At 39.3% G+C, this 20528-nt stretch overlaps 1 protein-coding gene across 2 annotated transcripts in view; it reads left to right on the forward strand.

The window, feature by feature from the left end:
* The window catches only part of FAM117B (family with sequence similarity 117 member B), a 139122-nt gene extending 120066 nt beyond the window's left edge, over positions 1-19056 (forward strand). Inside the window, exons 5-8 of one of the 2 annotated variants that reach the window (XM_021923890.2) lie at positions 2193-2336; positions 3942-4167; positions 6288-6408; positions 14751-19056. In XM_021923890.2, the coding sequence (XP_021779582.2) occupies positions 2193-2336; positions 3942-4167; positions 6288-6408; positions 14751-15069 (810 nt within the window). In that variant the 3' untranslated portion in view covers positions 15070-19056. Of the gene's footprint in view, positions 1-2192; positions 2337-3941; positions 4168-6287; positions 6409-10424; positions 10649-14750 lie in introns of those variants that run through there. The other variant, XM_031651456.1, reaches the window with a different exon arrangement.
* Positions 19057-20528: the final 1472 nt, after the last annotated feature.

A 20528-nucleotide genomic window follows, 5' to 3' on the forward strand; every position in this document is an offset into this window, starting at 1 on the left:
CTTACACCTTATACAAAAATTAACTCAAGATGGATTAAAGACTTAAATGTAAAACCCAAAACCGTAAGAACCCAAAACCATAAAAACCCTAGAAGAAATACCATTCAGGACATAGGCATGGGCAAGACTTCATGACAAAAATGCCAAAAGCAATTGCAACAAAAGCCAAAGTTGACAAATGGGATCTAGTTAAACAAAAGAGCTTCTGCACAGGAAAAGAAACTATCATCAGAGTGAACAGGCAACTTACAGAATGGGAGAAAATTTTTGCAGTCTACCCATCTGACAGAGGTTTAATATCCAGAATTTGCAAGGAACTTAAACAAATTTACAAGAAAAAAACAACCCCATCAAAAAATGGACAAAGGATATGAACAGACACTTCTTAAAAGAAGACATTTACATGGCCAACAAACATGTAAAAAATATATGAAAAAAAGCTCAACATCACTATCAGAGAAATGCAAGTGAAAACCACAGTGTGATACCATCTCATGCCAGTCAGAATGGCAGTTATTAAAATAAGTCAGGAAACAATAGATGCTGGTGAGGCTGTGGAGAAATAGGAATGCTTTTACACTGTTGGTGGGAGTGTAAATTAGTTCAACCATTGTGGAAGACAGCATGGCGATTCCTGAACGATCTAGAACCAGAAATATCATTTGACCCATCAATCCCATCACTGTATATATACCCAAAGGATTATAAATCATTCTACTATAAAGACACATGCACATATGTGTTTATTGCAGCATTGTTTACAATAGCAAAGGCATAGAACCAACTCAAATGCCGTCAATGATAGACTAGATAAAGAAAATGTGGTACATATACTTCATGGAATACTATGCAGCCATAAAAAGGAATGAGATCATGTCCTTTGCAAGGACATGGATGAAGCTGGAAGCCATCATCCTTAGCAGACTAACACAAGAACAGAAAACCAAATACTGCATATTCTCACTCATACATGGGAGTTGAACAATGAGAACACATGGACACAGAGAGGGGAACAACACACACCAGGGCCTGTTCGAGGTAGGAGATGAGGAGAGGGAACTTAGAGGACTGGTCAATAGGTGCAGCAAACCACCATGGCACACGTATACCTTTGTAACAAATCTGCATGTTCTGCACATGTATCTTATTTTTTTTAAGAATAGATAATAATAAATCCCCCCCAGAATATAAATAATTGTATATATTAATCTGTTCTTATGTTGCTATAAATACCTGAGGCTGGGTAATTTATAAAGAAAAGAGGGTCTGTGCGTGGTGGCTCATGCCTGTAATCCCAGCACTTTGGGAGGCCTACACAGGCGGATCACAAGGGCAGGAGTTTGAGACCAGCCTGGCAAATATGGTGAAAACCGTCTCTACTAAAAATACCAAAAAAAATTAGCCAGGTGTGGTGGTGGGTGCCTGTGGTCCCAGCTACTCAGGAGGCTGAGGCAGGAGAGTCGCTCGAACCCGGGAGGTGAAGGTTGCAGTGAGTCGAGATCACACCACTGCACTCCAGCCTGGGTGACAGAGTGAGACTTGTCTCAAAAAAAGAAAGAAAGAAAGAGGTTTAATTGACTCACAGTTCTGCAGGCTGTACAGGAAGCATGACGCTGGCATTTACTCGATGTCCAGGGAGGCCTTAGGAAACTTACAATCATGGCGGAAGGCAAAGGGGGAGCACACAGGTCACATGGCCGAGCAGAAGCAAGAGAGAGAAGGGGGAGGTGCTATACACCTTTAAACAACCAGATTTCATAAGAACTCAACAGTACTAAGAGGGACGGTGCTAAACCATTCATGAGAGATCCACCCCCATGATTTGGGTGAGACATCCAAACTCTGTGATTGTGGCACTAGGAGTGTTTAAAGTTATATTCTGAAATCTGAGCTCTGTTATAGTCATAAAATAATTTTTGAGGTTGACATTCTTTTACTATATATATCCCTGTTCCCTTTGCAGTCATTCATAGGTGTGAATACATTTTCAGAATCCTGCCTTCATTGTGTGGGATCTAGGTTTTAAATTATATTTCATCCATGCTAAGGAGCAGGTTTGCTCACTCACACTTTTTGTGAGGCCTGTAAACTTTGATTTATGTTTGAGTTACTTATATCTGTTGGAATTATGCTTCAGTCTAGAAAATTAAAAGGTAATGTTAAGCCTCTCTTCTCCATCCCATTTTCTCAAGGCTCCTGTTCCAAAGAGTGCACTTATTCCTGTAATTCCCATCACCAAATCTACAGGCTCCCGGTTCCGGAATAGCGTGGAAGGATTGAATCAGGAGATTGAAATAATAATTAAAGAGACTGGGGAAAAGGAAGAGCAACTTATAGTAAGTGATCTTGTATCTTAAGATCATTCTTGAATTCTTCTAATTATTAAAAATGCACAGTTTGGGTTTCCATATTTACTTGGGTTTTTTCCTTCTCGTTGAGAGAACAAAAATTTATCTCTTTTGAAAATCTTTGACCTGGGCAAGTGAGTGAAAAGTTTTCATTTAGTTGCATGTCATAGAGGCAACTGATCTAACTTGAATTTGAATTACTGAACAGAAACTAGTTTTTGTTTGTCTGTATTTAGAAACCATTAGGTGATATACTTCTTATTTGCTATAACTCCATTTAACATAATTAGTAAGCTAAACTCCATTAGTAAGTTTAGCTTACTAATTATGGGGGGCAGAAGTTTACATGACATTGAATACTTTCTAAGCATGAATCTACTTGCTCCTTTTTTGAATTTCAGTGACTGTTTGGTTTTGGTTGACATGCTAGGCCATGTCATCATAAAGTACAGTTAGAAGTGATCTGGCTAGGCACGGTGGCTCACGCCTGTAATCCCAACATTTTGGGAAGTTGAGGCGGGTGGATCACCTGAGGTCAGGAGTTCAAGACCCACCTGGCCAACATGGTGAAACCCCGTCTCTACTAAAAAATACAAAAATTAGCTGGGCGTGGTGGTGCATGCCTGTAATCCCAGCTACTTGGGAGGCTGAGGCAGGGAGAATCGCTTGAACCTGGGAAGTGGAGATTGCAGTGAACCAAGATTGTGCCATTGCACTCCAGCCTGGGCGACAGAGTGAGACTCCGTCTCAAAAAAAAAAAAGAAATGATCTTCTGCCTATTCTGTCTACTAACTAGAAAACACATGAGAATAATTCCTATGTAAAACAGAAAAATTACTGTTTAGGTTTAAAAACCATGTCACAGAGTGTATTTATTTAACCGTCTCTCTATTCTTCAGTGAAGGAGGAATTGAGTATTGTATTGATGCTTAAGATCCTCTCCCTTAAAATAAAAGGTTGGTTTAGCTAAGAGAAAACAAAGCTCCCCACACTCTCTCCTCCATGCTGCCTGATGGGGTCCAGGTTTCCTGATTTAATAAAGGTAAATGAATCAGAAGCATGCAGGGAGTTGGTTTCCCTGCTAAGTGATCCACACAGGCTTTCCTTTATGTGTGTACTTGATTTTCTCCCCATCATTAGCACTTCTGTGATTAACCTTTCCCCCGTTTAGGAAAGTTGACTTGAAAAAATCCTTTCAGGGTGTGGTATCAGTGTCCCTGGTTCACATGATGAATAACCTTTTTTCCTCTAATGTAGACCTAGTGTTACACCTAGATTTCATGGCCCTCATTTATAATTTTTAAAATAACCCTTAGCACACAATAAGTGTTGCAGTGTAATTCATTTATTCAACAAGCATTGGCCACCTGCTGTATGCCGGGCCTTGGGAATACAGAGTCTTTACCAAAGACTCGGTGGGGGAGTCACATTAGACAGGGATGTCACTAACATGCAACATGAAATCCTAATAAGTAGAAAGGGATTTCTGAGTTGTGAGTCTCTGGCACTATATGTGAAGGTTGACATTGGGTGCATTGCTGTTGATTCGAAATTAATGATAAATATACATATGTTTTAAAAATTTTGTAACAGCCGCAAGATATTCCAGATGGCCATCGTGCTCCACCCCCCCTTGTACAGAGAAGTAGCAGCACGCGCAGCATCGACACACAGACCCCTGGTGGGGCAGACAGGGGGAGCAACAACAGCAGCCGTTCCCAGTCCGTGTCCCCAACATCGTTCCTCACCATTTCCAATGAAGGTAGTGAGGAGAGTCCTTGCTCAGCTGATGACCTGCTTGTTGATCCCAGAGATAAAGGTACAGTGCTGGAGGAATGTGCTATCAGACGATAATGGAATACCTCCTGTTGTATCATTCATTCTATTCATTTTCTAGGAGAACCACCCACTCGAGGCTACTCAGTTAATGTGTTCAAAGCATAGGTTTTAAATTTGGAGTATAAACAGGTTTGACCGTCATGCTCAGTTGATGGTCTGGTTGGGCAAGTTTATGGGCTTTTGTTAGTTTGTATGTCTTTTTTTGTACTTGTTAATACAACTTCCTTATTGGTGAGAAACATTCTTATTGGAATAAATGAGATGAGCACTTGCTCTGAAAAGCACTTTGGTCTCTGTTACCTGATAGTCATGATTTTATTACCTTAATGCTTTTTAAATCAATACAAAGCCTTCAAGTTAGTGTTTTTTAGGATGTGTATTTGTGACATTTTTAACAAGGATTAAATAGATTTATATCAGTGCAGGATGAGTGTTCAAAGCAAGCCTGATGTAAAACGTTGAAGAGTATTTTTAAAAATAACCTTAAAATACCTTAGAAATAACCTGGAAATAGAAGCAGTTTGAATGTTAATTACAAATATTCTTGCCTTTTAAAACAAATATTAGCCTTGCATTTATGTCAGGACAGTATTTTCTTAGCCTAATTCTGGTTACGTTGTGTACTTGAAAGCAATGATAATGACATTTATATATATATGTGTGTGTATATATATATATATATATATATTTTTTTTTTGAGACAGAGTCTCGCTCTGTCGCCCAGGCTGGAGTGCAGTGGCATGATCTTGGCTCACTGCAAGCTCCGCCTCCCGGGTTCACACCATTCTCCTGCCTCAACCTCCCGAGTACCTGGGCCTACAGGTGTCTGCTACCACGCCCGGATAATTTTTTGTATTTTTAGTAGAGATGGGGTTTCACCGTGTTAGCCAGGATGGTCTTGATCTCCTGACCTTGTGATCCATGCGCCTCGGCCTCCCAGAGTGCTGGGATTACAGGCCTGAGCCACCACGACCGGCCTGTTTATAAGTTCTAAAGCTCAGTTCAGTAGTCATTTATTTCGAACCTCCTCCATACAGTGTGTTGAATGTCCTAAAGTGCTCTGCTGTTAGGACTTGCTGATGCTACTCATCACCTAAGTCATTCAAACTGTAACAAGTGCAGAAGACAGAAGATGCACTGAAGAACTTACTTTAAACTGTGGAAAGTTGTAAACTATTGTTCTTTGGACTTTTCTTGCTAGCTTCTGGGTCTGATAAAACATGGGTCAGATAAAATCTGTCCCTTGATTTCCCGTATTTTCTACTTCTACATCAATAACATGTAGAAAGTCTGTAAATAAACTCAATAAATGTGTCCTGATCCATTTGATTTTAGTAGCTGGTTGGCCTCTGTGAATTTCTTTTGTAGGAAAACTGGGCTGTAGTGCTGCTGCCAGCAAGGAGTTTGTAGCTTAGCTGGTACAGACTGAAAATTTAGAACAGACATTTAACATATTAAAATTTTTAAGTTAATATAAATTGAGGATATCAGCACTAAATAATATCAGAGTAAAGAAATGTTCCTCTTGTTAGGGTTAATTTAGAAAGACTTCAAAAAACTTGAGTCAGAGCCAGACTTTGAAGGACCTTTTGGAAAATAAACAGAACTTACCCCTTTTAGGTAAGGGGAAATTCATAGGCCAAAAAAAATGTTTGGCATCCGGTGGCTCTGACTACCTGGAGCAAAGATTGTAACCAGAGGACAGAGAAATTGAACTGAGAAATGCTGAGGCGCAGCCCAAGAATTAATCATCAGCAACCAGTGAAGAACCATTTCAGATATTTGTACTGGGAAAAATGGAAGTAGTGTTTGAGTGCATTTGTTTTGTATAGAGTAGAAATAAGGCAGCCAGCCAGGTCAGTGTTCACTACTGAGGGTTATGTGATACAGGCCTAGGCTATGGTAATTGTAAGTGGAAGTGAAATAAATATTTTATTTGTATATGCATTTATTTAACAAACATTATCTCCTTGATGAAGAAAGCACTGTTCCTGCCCTCAAGTAGTTCACGGTGGGCTAGTCCAAGAACAATTAAATGCAGTATGACTGTATATTTATGTAGTTGTATTTTTTAGTAATCTAATGTGTCATTTCTTGCAGAGAATGGGAACAATTCTCCTTTGCCCAAATATGCAACCTCACCAAAACCTAACAACAGTTATATGTTCAAAAGGGAACCTCCTGAGGGCTGTGAAAGGGTCAAAGTCTTTGAGGAATGCTCGTAAGTATCCCTTCCACCACCCCGCAAAAAAAACTATTATGAGCTTTTTTTTTGAGATAGGATCTCACTCTGTCACCTAGGCTGGACTGCACTAATGCAGTCACAGGTCACACTGCAACCTCTACCTCCTAGGCTCCAGTGATCTTCCCGCCTCAACCTCCCAAGTAGCTGGGAATACAGATGCACGCCACTAGCCTGGCTAATTGTGTGTGTGTGGTTTTTTTTTTTTTTTTTTTTCCGAGATGGAGTCTCACTCTGACGCCCAGGCTGGAGTACAGTGTCACAATCTCAGCTCACTGCAATCTCTGCTTCCTGGGTTTTCACGCCATTCTCCTGCCACAGCTTCCCGAGTAGCTGGGACCACAGGCACCCACAACCACGCCTGGCTAATTTTTTATATTTTTAGTAGAGGCGAGGTTTCACCGCATTGGCCAGGATGGTCTCGATCTCCTGACCCTGTGATCTGCCCGCCTCGGCCTACCAAAGTGTTGGGATTACAAGTGTGAGCCACTGCACCTGGCCTAGCCTAGCTAATTTTTTAAAGTTTGGAGAGACAGGGTCTCACTGTGTTGTCCAGGCTGGTCCCAAACTCCTGGGCACAAGCAATCCTCCTGCCTCAGCCTCCTGAAGTGCTGGGATTACAGGCATGGGCCACTGTGCCCAGCCTATTATCAGCATTTTTAAGTAAGCTGAAAGAATAGTATAGTGATCACTCATATATCTACAACCCAGATTAGATAATAGCTAACATTTTGCAGTATTTACTAAAAGTTACCACAGTACTGCTGTGTAGCCACAGTATGATTATCACACCTTAGAATATTGACAGTAATGCTTAATATCAGCTAATACCCATTTGTTATTCAAATTTCCTTAGTTGTCTGCAAAACGTCTTCTGTGGTGGTCATTTGTGACATGTATCCAGTCATGTTTACATGTTGAATTTAGCAGTATATTTATTCCAGATAGACCATGAATCTCACCTAGTGTGGTTCCATTCTTTCAAGGAGGCCAGTCTGGGCAACATAGCAAGATCCATTCTCATAAATACATTTAAAATAACACACACACACCCCTACCTCACTGTGAGGAAGATAATCTAAGTAGGATTTTTTTGTTGTTTGTTTGAGAAAGAGTCTCACTCCGTCGCCCAGCCTGGAGTGCAGTGGCGCAATCTCGTCTCACTGCAAGCTCCACCTCCCTGGTTCACTCCATTCTCCTGCCTCAGCCTCCTGAGTGGCTGGGACTACAGGTGCCCGCCACCACGCCCGGCTAATTTTTTGCATTTTTAGTAGAGACGGGGTTTCACTGTGTTAGCCAGGATGGTCTCGATCACCTGACCTCGTGATCCACCCACCTTGGCCTCCCAAAGGGTGGGGATTACAGGCATGAGCCACCGCGCCCGGCCTAAGAAGGATTTTAAACTAACAGTAGTATCTAGTGCCCTCGGTATGTGATCTCCTATATTCACATACTTCTTTTGGCTGGTACTGTAGTCAGCCACTCCTATTTTAAACTCATAAGTCGCCCAGAAAGTATACAACCTGTGACTCCTTGCTTTATAAGTGATGACTAAGGATGTGAGGTTTGTGTGAGATTGAGCGAATTAGCTGAAGAATGTTATTTGGAGATACGATGACAGTGTTTAGCCCTCGCCGTCTAATTTCACTGTGGTTGCCAAGTCTGAAAGCCACCTTTTTGGCTTTTTCTTACTGCGAATCCTGAAATACAACGTGGAGATTGTCCAGCCTTTTGCAGTTCACACAGTTTGTCATCATCTTTTATCATGAACATCTTGGAGTGATTTGAAATATGGCATTCTAGGCCGGGCGTGGTGGCTCATGCCTGTAATCCCAGCACTTTGGGAGACCAAGGTGGGTGGATCACTGAGGTCAGGAGTTCGAGACCAGCCTGGCCAACATGGTGAAACACCATCTCTATTAAAAATACAAAAATTAGCTGGGCGCAGTGGCGCACGCCTGTAATAATCCCAGCTATTCGGGAGGCTGAGGCGGGAAAATTGCTTGAACCTGGGAGGTGGAGATTGCACTGAGCCAAGATCGTGCCATAGCACTCCAGCCTGGATGACAGAGGGAGACTGTCTCAAACCAAAAAAAAAGGCATTCTTTTGTTTCTCTTATGTGCTTTCTTGTCAGTGCTTCCTTTAACCTGAATTCTGAATAATGTAACCACACAAAGAGCATTGGTTTTGAATCCCTTTAACTTCTCTAGTAGGAAACACCAGTCTCCTATCTGCTTCTGTGACTGTAATTGAAAACTCTTGTTTTAGCAACTGCTTATTTTAGGTTTTTTCACCATATTAGCCTATAAGTTTTAAGTGGTACTAGCTGAGAGTTTAAGCCAGTTTTATAGCAGATTTGTTCCATAGACTCCCTGCATTATAATCACCTGGGGAGTTAGTAGAAACTGTAGATTACAAGACCCTACCCCAGACTTAATGTATGGGTTAATATGGACGTAGGACATGACCTCTGCATCTTTATCAAGTAGCTCAGATGATTTTTCTGCCCAATATGAAAATACTGGCTTATACTTTTTCATGAGTATTCTTAAGAAATTAGGTCATTGTTTTCACTGGTGTGGAAATCATGTTCCACTCCTTTCTGGCCTGTATAGTTTCCATTGAGAAGTCTGTTGCCAGACAAATTGGAGCTCCTTTATATGTTGTTTGCTTCTTTCCTCTTGCTGCTTTTAGGATCTTCTCTTTGTCCTTGACTTTGAATGTTTGATTATTTTATGTCTTGGGGTAGTTGTTTTTGGGTCAAAGCTGTTTGGTGTTCCCTGACCTTCCTGTACCTGGGTATTTATATCTTTCTCAGATTTTGGAAAGTTTTCTGTTATTACTTCTGAGAATAAGCTTTCTACCCCTTTGCTATCATTTGACTCCCTCTTGAAAAACAATAATTCCTAGATTTGGTCTTTTGAGGTAATTTTCTGTATCTTGTAGATGGTCTTTGTTCCTTTTCATTCTTTTCCCTTTTTTCTCCTCTGACTGTATATTTCCAAATAGCCTGTCTTCAGGCTCACCAATTCTTTCCTGTTTGATTCATCTGTTTAGATCTTCTAATGAATTTTTTAGTTCTGCAAATGTATTTCTCAGTTCTAAGATTTGTTTGATTTTTAAAAATTATTTCAATCTCTTTGTTAAATGTATTTGATAAATTTCTGAATTGTTTTTCTGTGTTATCTTGGAGATCACTGAGTTTTCTTAAAACTGCTATTTTGAATTATTGGTTAGCAAATTCACATATTGGTGTCTCATTAGCATCAGTCACTGGTTCTTTGCTTTGTCCATTTAAGGAGGTCATGGTTCCCTGTTTATTCTTGTGGATTTAAGTTTGTCTTTGCATTGAAGGATTATTTATTCTAGTTTTCTCTGGCTTGTTTTGGTTTTTGTTACATATATTTGCTTACAGATTCTTCACTGCTAGATCGCTGCCTCCTTTTTGCTCTGGGTGGCGCCTTAAACAGAGGTCCACATGAGTCTAGTAAACAACGTAAAGGCTGCTGCTCCTGAAGCAGGGAGGTCCCAATGCTCTCAGCAGCCTGGGAAAGCTAGGTCGGAGTTCCTGCCGAAGGAACCTGTGTGGTGCTGCCGAACCACTGTGATGTGGCATCTCCTTTCACCGAATTCCACAGCAGAGTTTCCAGGGCTGGGGATGGCATTTCTGCCTCCCGTCTTTGTCTTCGCCTTTCCTCGGGGATATTTTTCCTTTCATGTATTTACCATGTTTCCCATGGGTTAAGGCAGTGTCTTGTCAGGGAACCCAGGATTTTGGGGAAGCTGGTTGTCTACCCCAGTCTCACTTTTTCTGGTGTAGAAATCATGAATTGTGCTGGGCAGAATGAGGGTAGGGTTGTCACACATGTGGAAATCTGATTCTCAGTTTTTTCACTTCTCTGTGGCCCCAGGAACTGTCTCTTCATGTTTGAGTTCTTGGATATTGCTAGTAATAATCTCAGTAATACATACTTGTTTTTGGTTTTCTGTGCAGGGAGTGGAACCATGTGCTTCTTTACCACTATTTTGGAACTGGAAAGCAGAAATGGGCTTATTCTATTAGGTAAAAATCTGTTGGCCCAAATGTACTGTTTTGGAGTTGTGCCTGCCCCCCTCCACCGCCAACCCTGCTGAGACAGGTTCTCTGTCACCCAGGCTGGAGTGCAGTGTGCAGTCAACAGCCCACTGCAGCCTCAACCTCCCCGGGCCCAGGCAATCCTCTCACCTCAGCCTCCCAATTAGCTGAGACTACAGGCATCCGCCACCACACCCAGCTAGTTTTTCTAGAGATGGGGTTTTGGCATGTGCCCAGGCTGGTCTTGAACTCCTGGGCTCAAGTGATCCACCTTCCTTGACCTCCTAAAGTGCTGGGATTATAGGCATGAGCCACTGTGTCTGGCCTGAGTTGAGCTCTTTGATTTACTCATTGGCCCTTAGGATTTGCCCAAGTGCTAAATGTAGAGATTTGGTTGCTTGACTCCAAAACATTTTGATTGTTTTTAAGAAATGACTTTAAATATTTGTTGGGTTGGTGGCATGAGCCACCGTGCCCAGTCATATTACATGTTTTATGGCATATTGATCTGTTAGTAGAAGGTAAACCTATTTTTTTTTAATGTAATGTTTATTATACATTTTACTGGTAGAAAGACTGTGTAACACAAATACACTATTAATATTTTAATTATGTTCCAAAGACAAATTAGCAGTAGTAACTAAGAGTGGATCTCTAAGAAGTAATTTTAACTTTTTGTCAATAGAAGAAGTTACTCAAAGTCTTTTTAAAAAATTAGTCGCTTTTTGTCCTAGATATGTCAAAATTAGAGCAATAACCACTGTGCACACTACCATTAAAGCAAAAGTGGATTGCTGGTCCCGATATAATATTTCAGCTTTAGGCATTCTTTTAAGAATACTTTTCTCAGTAAGTCTTACTTTTGCTTTACAGTACTAACTCTGACCTGAACTGGGGGGTCAGGATGGGGTAAGGAGTGATCTCTGATTTCTAGAAATGTATCTGTTTACCTGAAAGAAAATAGGTGGTTAGATCTGGGCCCAAAAAGGACAAAACCAGATTTTGTACTTCTGTCTCTATAATCTTTTTGATAACAGCACATACCGTAGCCATGTCATCTGTACTTAGTCCTTTTCAATGAAGTTGAATATACTCTTTCCTGATCTCAGCCAATGAAGTCCTTAGATTCTTACACATTATGGCTTCTTTGCAATATAGAGGCATTTTTTAGTTATATCTACTTTGAGACACAAGCCTTTTGCAATAACTGCTTAAGAAAAAGTAAAAATTTATAAATAGCTTGAGATTTTATTTTCTTTCTGTGTATGGTTTGTAAGTTGAAGAATGCTTTGAAGTAACGTTAGTATTTGCAGCTTCAACTAGCATACGTGTAGGTCACATATCCTGTGGTGGGTCATGTTTTTCTTGGATAATGCACTCTTAATAGCCACAGAGGTTAGGAAAGTGATTCTTCTTGGTGGGTTGGGGTAATGACAGGAAGAAGGCACAGGAGAGTTTTTTTGGTGCTTTATGTTATATTGGTGTTAATGTTCTGTTTCCTGATCTGATCAGTTAGACAAATTATTACTGTTTACATTATTTTGTGTGAGGTATATCGTAAGTCTGTTTTCATGAAATCTGCAAGGAAGTTAAATGGTTTTTTAGATTCCTGTCATTAAAAAAACAATTCCAGATCAAAAACTTTATCTAAATCAGGAAGCTTATACTTCAGAAATGTCAAGTTTCATCCCAGAGACCTATTAGCAGCCACAAGTCTTAAGTCTTTTTTTTTTTTTTTTTTTTTTTATGAGACAGAGTCTCTCTCTGTTGCCCAGGAGTGCAGTGGCGTGATCTCTGCTCCCTGCAAGCTCCGCCTCCTGGGTTCACACCATTCTCCTGCCTCAGCCTCCCGAGTAGCTGGGACTACAGGCGCCCGCCACCATGCCCGGCTAGTTTTTTATATTTTTAGTAGAGATGGGGTTTCACTGTGTTAGCCAGGATGGTCTCGATCTCCTGACCTCATTATCTTCCCACCTTGACCTCCCAAGGTGCTGGGATTACAGGCGTGAGCCACCGTGCCTGGCCATCTTAAGTCATTTTTAAGAAGATAACCTCAAACAAATAAGTTAGTGAAAATTTTTAGGCCTCATTTGGATGGAAGTGTTAAAATTAACTTGCCTTTTCATTTTCTACAAGAAATTTTTCATTTTACAAGAATGAAAGTTAACTTTGGTAATTCTGTCCTCAAAGGAAAATTTAGGCATTATTTCATTATGGAAACATAACCTCACCTTCCTCACGTTCAGTGTATTGAAAATCATGCTCTCAGACAGTAAAAATAGAAGGGTGTGTGTTGTTCTTATCAGTAATATACCCAGATATACTTGTGGCACTAAAAGTACTCAACTATTCAGCAAAGAATAGTGCCCAAGTTGAACATAACTTACATGATGTATTTTTCTTTGTTCTGAATTGTTATGTTTGCCAAAGCTCTCCATAGTGTTCACTGTTAATAAAATCTGCCCACCTAATCATTGTCTACTTGGAACACACATCTTTTTGGTGTCCACTCCCCATCTGCTGTTTACTCATTCTTCAAAACCCAGCTCGGGGGGTTGCTACCAAACCCTCCCTCTTCCTACAGGCCACAGGTTATCCACCCCCTTGTGCTACTTCTAAACTTTTTTATAAACCTTTGTTATCATGCCTGTTAGATTCTCTTGTGGAGGTCTTAACCTCTTCTGTGCTGTGGACAACTTTGGTAGTCTGTCTGGTAAAGCTTGTGGATCCCTTCTCTGAATAATGTTTTAAATGCATCATATACCCAAGATTATAAAGGAAGCTAGTTATGTTGAAACACAGCTCTGTCCCCATCACTCCTCACTCCACAAGAACTATAAATTTAGTCCATCTCCTCCTTGTGGATTGTTTCAACTTTGTATCCTCAGAATTTAGTGCACACTTGCATTTTTATTGAAGATTTAGATTTTGTTTGTTTGTTTGTTTTTTTTTGGTTTTTGTTTTTTTGAGACAGGGTCTTGCTCTGCTGCCCAGGCTGGAGTGCAGTGGCCCAATTATGGCTCACTATAACCTCCACCTCCCAGGGTCAAGCTATCCTCCCATCTCAGCCTCCCAAGTAGCTGGGGCTACAGGTGCATGCCACCACACTATTGTTTTTAAAGGTTTTTATAAAGACGAGGTCTCACTATGTTGCCCAGGCTGGTCTGGAACTCCTGGGTTCAAGTAAGCCTCCCCGCTCAGACTCCCAAAGTTGTAGAATTAGTGAACCAACACGGCTGACTGATTTAGATTTTTAATGTCATTGGAAGAGATGAGAATCAACCTAAGTCTTGATTTATTTAGGTTCTCCCACCTTAGTTTTTTGGCATTTCCGTGTTACTTTAACAATGTAGTTTTTTTATACTTTTAATTTTCATGAAATACCATTAATACCAATATCTTTTTCAACAATTTGGGTTTTCAGGAGGACCTAGGAAAAGGGAAGAATTTGGCTTTAATAAAAAACTTTCAAAGCAAAGGAGTTTTTATTTTGATTTCACATTTATATTATATTGCTCAGAAAACACTTTAATAATTAAACTTTCAAAGCAAAGGAGTTTTTATTTTGATTTCACATTTACATTATATTGCTCAGAAAACTATCATGGTTAATTCAAAGAATTGTTTCCATCAAAGAGATTTTTACAAGCACTTGAAGAGAAAAGCCATGCCTGCCATAGTTTTAGTCATGCAATAGTGGAACTTAGCAAAAGATGGACATTGTATATCTTTGATTTCCTTACTGCCTCCTTCCAGTATACTATAGACCTTGGGAAAAATCATGGCCGTGGAATATACCATACATAAAGGCATACATGTCTTTAAACATCTAGATTTTCTTTTGCTATAGAAAATGCATTATTCCCTTGACTGTCTTAGCTCTTCATTACATGCAGTGCTCATGGGGCTGAGCCGCCTGCATGGTAACGGGGCTGTCGAGGGAACTGAAAGCAGCATTGATGATGGGGGCTTCTTGCATTCTAAGATACATATGTTGAATCCTGTGTCAGACAGCACTTTGGTCCTTGGTGTTTGAAGCTTTTGACAGAGCTTGAGTTTTAAATTTCTGTGCTGTAAGTTAACTGTTTTTTACAAATAAAAGAGCTTGTTTCCAAGTTTTTTTTTTTTTTTTTTTTTTTTTTTATTAAATATTTTGTTTTTTTAAATTTTTTTTTTTTTTTTTTTTTTTTTTTTTAATTAAAGTTCTGTGACTTAAAAGCATTGGGTTGTCTGTTCTGTGTCTAGGCCAAAACAGCTTCATGAAATCCCAGCCTTTTATTGTCCTGACAAAAACAAGGTGAATTTCATTCCTAAAAGTGGATCTGCTTTCTGCCTCGTCAGCATCCTCAAGCCACTCCTTCCCACCCCAGATCTTACACTCAAGGGCTCTGGCCACAGCCTGACAGTCACCACTGGCATGGCAACCACTCTGCTGCAGCCTATTGCTGTGGCCTCCCTGTCTACAAACACAGAGCAAGACCGAGTCTCTCGAGGAACAAGTACAGTCATGCCATCAGCTTCTCTACTCCCACCACCAGAACCAATTGAGGAAGCTGAAGGATAGGTCACAGTGCAAAGTGGCTGTTGTTCTGGGAAATTGGAAACCTCCTCAGATCACTGGACTCTGATGGCATCGTGCACTTCTGGCCAGCTGTGGTGTGCTCCAGCTCTCCAGTGACATGTGACGGTGAGGCTTCTGGAAGAACGGATCCCCCATGATGGCTCTGCCTGACTTGTGAACGCCAACCCTCAGTGCTTAGCCTGCTTTTTATCAAAGCACTGATTGCAACAAGAAAGGTCTCATTCTTTACCTTTGGAGAGACAATATCACGTTTTTGTTTTCGAATTAGACTTCTTTAAAACACACACACACACACACACACACACCTGATCCTTGCCAACATGATTCCTAAAGGGAGATGTGACTGATGCTGCAAGAACCATCTTTTCTATGAAAATGACTATTTTATAATATACCAATGTTACATTTTCTGAAACGTAGCAAACAGGATGTTCAAAAGTTTCTTTGGTGGCCTCTGTTTCTTGTTCCCTTTCTAGATGTGTGCTTTTCTCAGCTGTTTTCAGCTTTGGGACCAAAGGGATTGTTGACGTTTTCCCAGCAATCTTAATCTCATGACTATGTTCTTCTCCCAAACAAGGATTGATAGGTAAATGCATTGAACAAGTATATATAAAAAGAGATAAAAAGCAATATTCGTACATTATGTGATTTATGTTTTTTGATGTCAAAAGTTTGTGCTTTGGGTGAAATATTTGTATAACTGCTGTTTCTTCACTACTCCTGTACATATTTCACCATGTGGTCAGAAAAATTGTAGTCCGAAGACAAGTGCTTTAATATGTTTTCACCCATATTGGAACTTGATTTAAAAGTCAGTGAGCCGAAAGGAAACTATCCAGTGTTGATTGATAGCTAAGAGTAAGGAGCCCCTTTGGTTTTCTGTGATATATATATAATATCACACGCGCTCCTTCCTTCACCACAGGTGTCATTCTACCTTTAATCATCACTGTATCATAGCCCCAAAGAGATCCTGAAATGGCTGTGCATGGATTTCCTCCTTTGCCCTTGTGATGTTGTTGTCTTGTGGATTTGGTCGGGCTAGTAGTTTGCCAGGAGTGTAATCCGGTGGATAGTGATCCGAACTGTAGCCGCAGAATCCTGTGACTGACATTTTCTTTGTGGTGGTGGTTGGCCCTGAGATTTGTTGCCTACAGATTTTGCTAATTTACCCCCTAACAATCCACATAGTGGGGAAAATAGACAAGAACTTGAGTATGAGTGGTAAGCGCCTTTGAAAACTCCATACAGTGTTTGATTTGGACTCATCCTAATATAAATCACTACCAGTATCACATGGTATCAGTATTTGATTTCTGGATATATGGTAGTGAGATTAAGGAGCAGCTTTTTTTTTTTTTTTTTTTTTTTTGAGATGGAGTTTCACTTTTGTTGCCCAGGCTGGACATGGCGCGATCTCGGTTCACTGCAATCTCTGTCTCCTGGGTTCAAGCAATTCTCTTGCCTTAGCCTCCCAAGTAGCTGGGATTACAGGCATGTGCCACCACACCCAGCTAATTTTGTATTTTTAGTAGAGATGGAGTTTCACCATGTTGGTCAGGCTGGTCTCGAACTCCCGGCCTCAGGTGATCTGCTCGTCTCGGCCTCCCAAAGTGTTGGGATTACAGGTGTGAGCCACCGCACTGGCCAGGAACAGCTCTTTTTAAAAGTGAGTTTCAGTAAACAGTACTGAATAAAAGCATCCTTTTCATATCTTCATATACTACTTTATAATGCAATAATTTACTGTTCCTATACATATTATAGGCAGAAAAAGTTTTTAAATCCTTATAAAAAGGATACAGTTTAGAAGGTTAATATGTCAGCTTACCCAGACATATTCTATCAAGGAAAACCTAGTGGTAGCAATAAATCTTCGGAAAGGACTTCTTATACTCATGTACCTTTAAAACATCTAAGTAATTTAAAATAAGCCCTGTTGAGTTTAAAATCGAGATGTATTGAGGTAAATCAGATAAATTCAAACATTTGAATAAATCTGTCAAGTTTTAGATGGTAGGATTGATGAACTTTGGTAGTTTCTCAATCCAAAACTAATTTATTTGGAACTAGTATGTTATGGCTTCTCAGTCATTAAAAGCTCAGTTATTTGGGGTCCACACTTTCTCACTGAGACCCTTGATATTTTGCCTTCTTTGTTATGCATTATAACTTGACTGTATCACCACTGAGTAGCTGCTGTATCAGAAGTTCAGAAGGAAAGGTACAACTGAAATCAGAATGGGGGTAGAGGAAGTTAAAAACAATTTATTTAAAAAGAAACCTTGGTTTTTTGATGACTTGAATTCTGTTAAATCTGTGTTCCTGGCCTTGCACTTCTGTTCCTCTTCCATCTCCATCCTTGCTAGTCACAATGGCATTTTAGAACTAGAATGCCACGCTGTAGAGGTTTTCTCTTTTGCTCTGTTGTGCATATTTGTCTAATTCATATCTTTCTGTGGAGTTTCATATATCCTTAATCTAAAGTAACTTAAAATTGGAATGGAAGAACAAGTTTCACAATTATTTACAGTCTTATAAATAGAACTTCTAGTCTAATGTTTGGTTGTAAGGAGAATGTGAATTTGCAGGTAAATGAATTGTATGGCAACCAGACAGATCCCTGGGGTTTGGGAGAAATAGAGCTTGAGATTTGAAAAAAAAGGTACAAGGTACAAAACAACTCTAACTGCCAGTGCCAAAGGGCTAATTTTTAAGCATGTAAGCTTTATCACAGTCTTGAAAAAACATTAACCATAGGTTTATTCAGCTGTTTTATTTAACCCTTAGTTCCCTGGTGGTTGATTTTTTTTTTTAATGGGTCTTCAGCTTTCCAGTGAAATGTGACACTCTCAATAGAATGCATAATGTTGGTTTCTAAAATTACACTCCATAATTATTGTTATTCTGTAGAAAACTGTACAGAAGGTAAATAGAATAGCTTCAATGGGAATATAATTTAAAATTTTTTAATTTTATAAAAATTTACTTCCATTGCATTAAAAGAAATGGGTAGCATGTGTCTTTCAGAGAAAGGAGCTATTTGGTTATTCACTTTGTCAGTCTTAGTTTTTTTTAAATCTTTAAACAATTTCTTCTTTGTGATGATAAAAATTATATAAATTTACTGTTTCTGATCATGACTGAGTCTATTACTTGTCATGGCTTTTGTAAGCAACTGTGTTTTAAAAATACCGGTTTTGCCTCTTTGGTTACACGTGGTGAGCATGGATGTCAAGATTATTTTTCAACTAGATTATTCAATTTGTTTTATATTTCTTATACTTCATACTTATGACCACAGTCCAAATCAGTCTTTTAGAAGGTGCTCTTGCTAACTGTGGAATATTTCACAACATGAAAGTCCTTTTTCTCCACTTTCAGTGGTTGGCTTTCACTGAAAGAAAGTGTAAAAAAAGGCAGAATTTATAGCTTTCACTATGTCCAAGACTAGGACTGGGTTATAAAGATTTTCTTTTGTGAAGGAAAATAAAAGAAAATTTGCCAGTACTGCATTGACTTTACTATTGTAAACTTAAGATTCATTCCTTAGTGCTTGGAATTTTGATGTCTCAAAACCAGATGAGTGGAAGTGCTGAATTTGCAAAATAAAGCTAAGAATGCTTAACTCCGCACTTTAAGGTTTAAGTTATACTCTGACCAAATTGATCAGCAGAGCAGCCCTGAACAGCATTTTGTTTATACAGTCTTGTTGAAGAATAGAATTTTTTTAACCCTCCATTTTTTGTCTCTGTGGAAGCTGTGTAACTCTTTTTAAAACACGATTTAAAACATTTTGTTATTCTAACAATTCTTTCAAAAAACAGCATTTCCAATGGTAATCGGTATTGTTACGCTGTACTTATGTATTCCCTGTACCTGAACACTTGTTGCTGCCTCACAAGAAAATAGAACTTTTATGTTAAAAATAAAGTCTGTTCTTCTTGAGTTTTTTTCTGTGAATTTTTATGAATATTGTCCAAATTCAATTACATTTCTTTTTGGACTGGTTATTTAGCTTTTAAGTGGTACGTTGTTTTTCTCAAACTAATAGAAAAATGTGTTTGTGTTCAGCAGCAGGTTCCTTGCTACCCCTCACTTGCCCTAGAACTGAAGGTACCTGCTCTTTGGGGTAAGTGCTAGGCACACATTGACATCTAAGCAGCACAGAGAGATACCCATGTGTGAGGAATTCACTGCTTCACAGTTTTGTTAGAGGTAACTTAGCTGGGGCAGTTACCTAAATTCAATATGAAGTACATAAAGAGGATTTTTTTTTTTTTTTGTTAATTCTTGGTAATTCAGCCATATTCTTTCTTTGTGACAGTGTCTTATATATGCAAGACAGTCGTTCAGTTTCAGGGGACAGTTATTGAGTTTTGGGGGTTTTGTCTGTATCCATACAACAGAGCTGGTCAGAAGGCTACATTATAATAACTTAGAAAGTAGGGACACATTTTAAGTGACATACGTCACAGTAATTTTGCCACCATGCCTGGCTAATTTTTATATAAATTTATTTTATTTATTTATTTATTTTCATAGAGACAAGGTCTTGTCACATTGCCTAGGCGGGTCTCAAACTCCTGGCCTCAAGTGATCCTCCCATCTCTGCCTCCCAAAGTGCTGGGCTCAAGGGATCCTGCCGCCTCTGCCTCCCAAGTGGTTGGGACCACAGGTATGTGCCACCATGCCTGGCTAATTTTTATATAAAATTATTTAATTTTTTTTTTCATAGAGACAAGGTCTTGCCACATTGCTTAGGCTGGTCTCGAACTCCTGGCCTCAAGTGATCCACCTCTGTCTCCCAAAGTGCTGGGATTATAGGTGTGAGCCATTGTGCCTAACCTGTTAACATTTTTGAAATATTATTTCTGAGCAAAAAAGTTAACCAGAGTTTGAGGATAGCTAATATATTTACACAGTAATTTAACATAGTATCAAATGCAAAGAGAATTCTAAAATTGGCATGTAAAGTTTTCTCCCTTTCTTTCTCAGTGTTCCCCCACCCCCATCTTTAAAGAGGTTGAGGAGAGCAAATATGTGAAATAAAGTCCTTGTAGTCTCTTCTTCGTAGTACTTTCCCTGCTAATGTGTAACAGATACTGGTTTTTTTCCTTTGCTAAGATTAGGTGTGCTTTTAAAATATATTTTAGTATGATAATGCCAATAGCCTTTGTAGCTCTTTGATTCAGTGTTTTCCCAACTGTTTGGGTCTTGAAATGAATTAAATGGGTTCAACCAACTTTTAAAACAAGAAACAGAACAGAAAACATAAGTATATTCGTACATAAGGAGAATATTTTTCATGTGTAAAACTTTTGTTAGATGTATATACATATGTCCTAGCTTGTCGTATAAAAAGTATTTCTTACTGAAGGGGTATTAAAACAATATGAAGAATATTGCTGTATCTACAGCTTTTAGGTTTGTCTGGTATC

Source organism: Papio anubis, chromosome 10 (genome assembly GCF_008728515.1).
Source record: "Papio anubis isolate 15944 chromosome 10, Panubis1.0, whole genome shotgun sequence".
NCBI classification, from domain to species: domain Eukaryota; kingdom Metazoa; phylum Chordata; class Mammalia; order Primates; family Cercopithecidae; genus Papio; species Papio anubis.